Raw genomic sequence first — 1,424 nt, forward strand, 5'->3', positions numbered from 1 at the left:
TCAGGCGACCGAGGCGCAGACGGGGATCTGAGGCGCATGACTGGTAGTGGGTTCTGGGATGTTGTGTGCTGCCCACACACACTAAATGATGACATCCATGACAGGGAGTGCCACGGACAGGGGAACGACCTCCATGGTCGTGACAGGACAGGCAGATAGTTCTAGGCAGACAAACAGTTCAAAGCAGACCTCCATGGTTGTTTCAGGATATACAGGGAGTTCATAAACGGCCTCCTTGGCCATAACAGGACAGGCAGAGGTTTCAGAAGATGATGGAAGACTGGGGATAACTGAATAAAAGTCTATTAAATCCTGAGTCCTGCTTCTGCTCACCCTTAGCAGTGGTACAGTAGACGGGGCTTTCCTCCGTGCCCTCGCTCTCCACTGTTTCATCCACCATCGCGTGCATTGTTGCCGGCTTTCGCACCTGGTCAGATGACAGATCACTTGGAACATGCCATTTTAGGTTTCCTATTATTTAATTTTACTATTATCATTTAAAAAAAATTATTTTGACACTTTGCACACATTTTGCCTGTTGGTGATATTGAAATGCAGAACTATGCAGTGTTATTGTCACGAATCCGGTCCATGAACTTCCAATTTCATTGACTCTCGCACCACACACTGTTGCACATCACCTATTATAGTATAAGCATAACAGTATGTTAATGTTGGCTGCTGATGTCCTGATACTCCATCATCTCCGGTTCTTCTTCAAATGCAGGGTTCTCATGAATGTGTGGTGTCTGAATCTCCGGCTCACAGTAATCACAGTCTGTAGGATGTCCAAGAGCTGCTATCATAAAGACAAATCATTAACCACGAGCCATCAGTAAACAGTACATACACATCAATCCAGCATGCCACTGATAATGACACAGACTCATTAGCTTGCTGCTGGATCTGTTGTTGTTTTATTCATTTACTCCAGTGACCTTTACTCCTATCTCTGTTTTTAGTATGATTGCATAATAATTTTATTTATTTATTTTTCTGGAAGTACTATTTTAATTTGTCTTATTTATTGTCTTTTTTACTAAATGTGTTTGCTGTTTTGGAAATCGCACAGTCCTTCCATGCATCAGCACTCAGTATTAAGTATAGTGAGTCTCCAGCCGAGTGGGAAAAAATAATGCATTAATGCAAACTGCCTTTTTTTAACCAGCAAGTTTTGAAAGACTATTTACGGCAGTTATTTTTTAATTACTAGTCAGTAGGCAATAACATAAAATGGACCAATGGCACACCGTAATCTATTGTCAATTATCTGTGTTAAATGTTCAATATTTTTGTTACAAAATCTAAAAATCATAAAAATGTATCCAAATTGGTAATTAATTGACCCAATAATCACTTTCATAATCATTAAAAATTTAAAATAAATAAATATATATACAGTATATATATATATATATATATAT

At 38.8% G+C, this 1,424-nt stretch overlaps 1 protein-coding gene across 1 annotated transcript in view; it reads right to left on the reverse strand.

The window, feature by feature from the left end:
• Window positions 1-668: 668 nt before the first annotated feature.
• Window positions 669-1,424, reverse strand: part of LOC107575186 (RING finger protein 148-like) — a 4,998-nt gene continuing 4,242 nt past the window's right edge. Inside the window, 1 exon segment of the mRNA XM_016261606.1 lies at window positions 669-799. Within this exon segment, the coding sequence (XP_016117092.1) occupies window positions 669-799 (131 nt within the window).

This window comes from Sinocyclocheilus grahami, unplaced genomic scaffold (assembly GCF_001515645.1).
Source record: "Sinocyclocheilus grahami isolate Dianchi unplaced genomic scaffold, SAMN03320097.WGS_v1.1 scaffold2501.1, whole genome shotgun sequence".
NCBI lineage: Eukaryota > Metazoa > Chordata > Actinopteri > Cypriniformes > Cyprinidae > Sinocyclocheilus > Sinocyclocheilus grahami.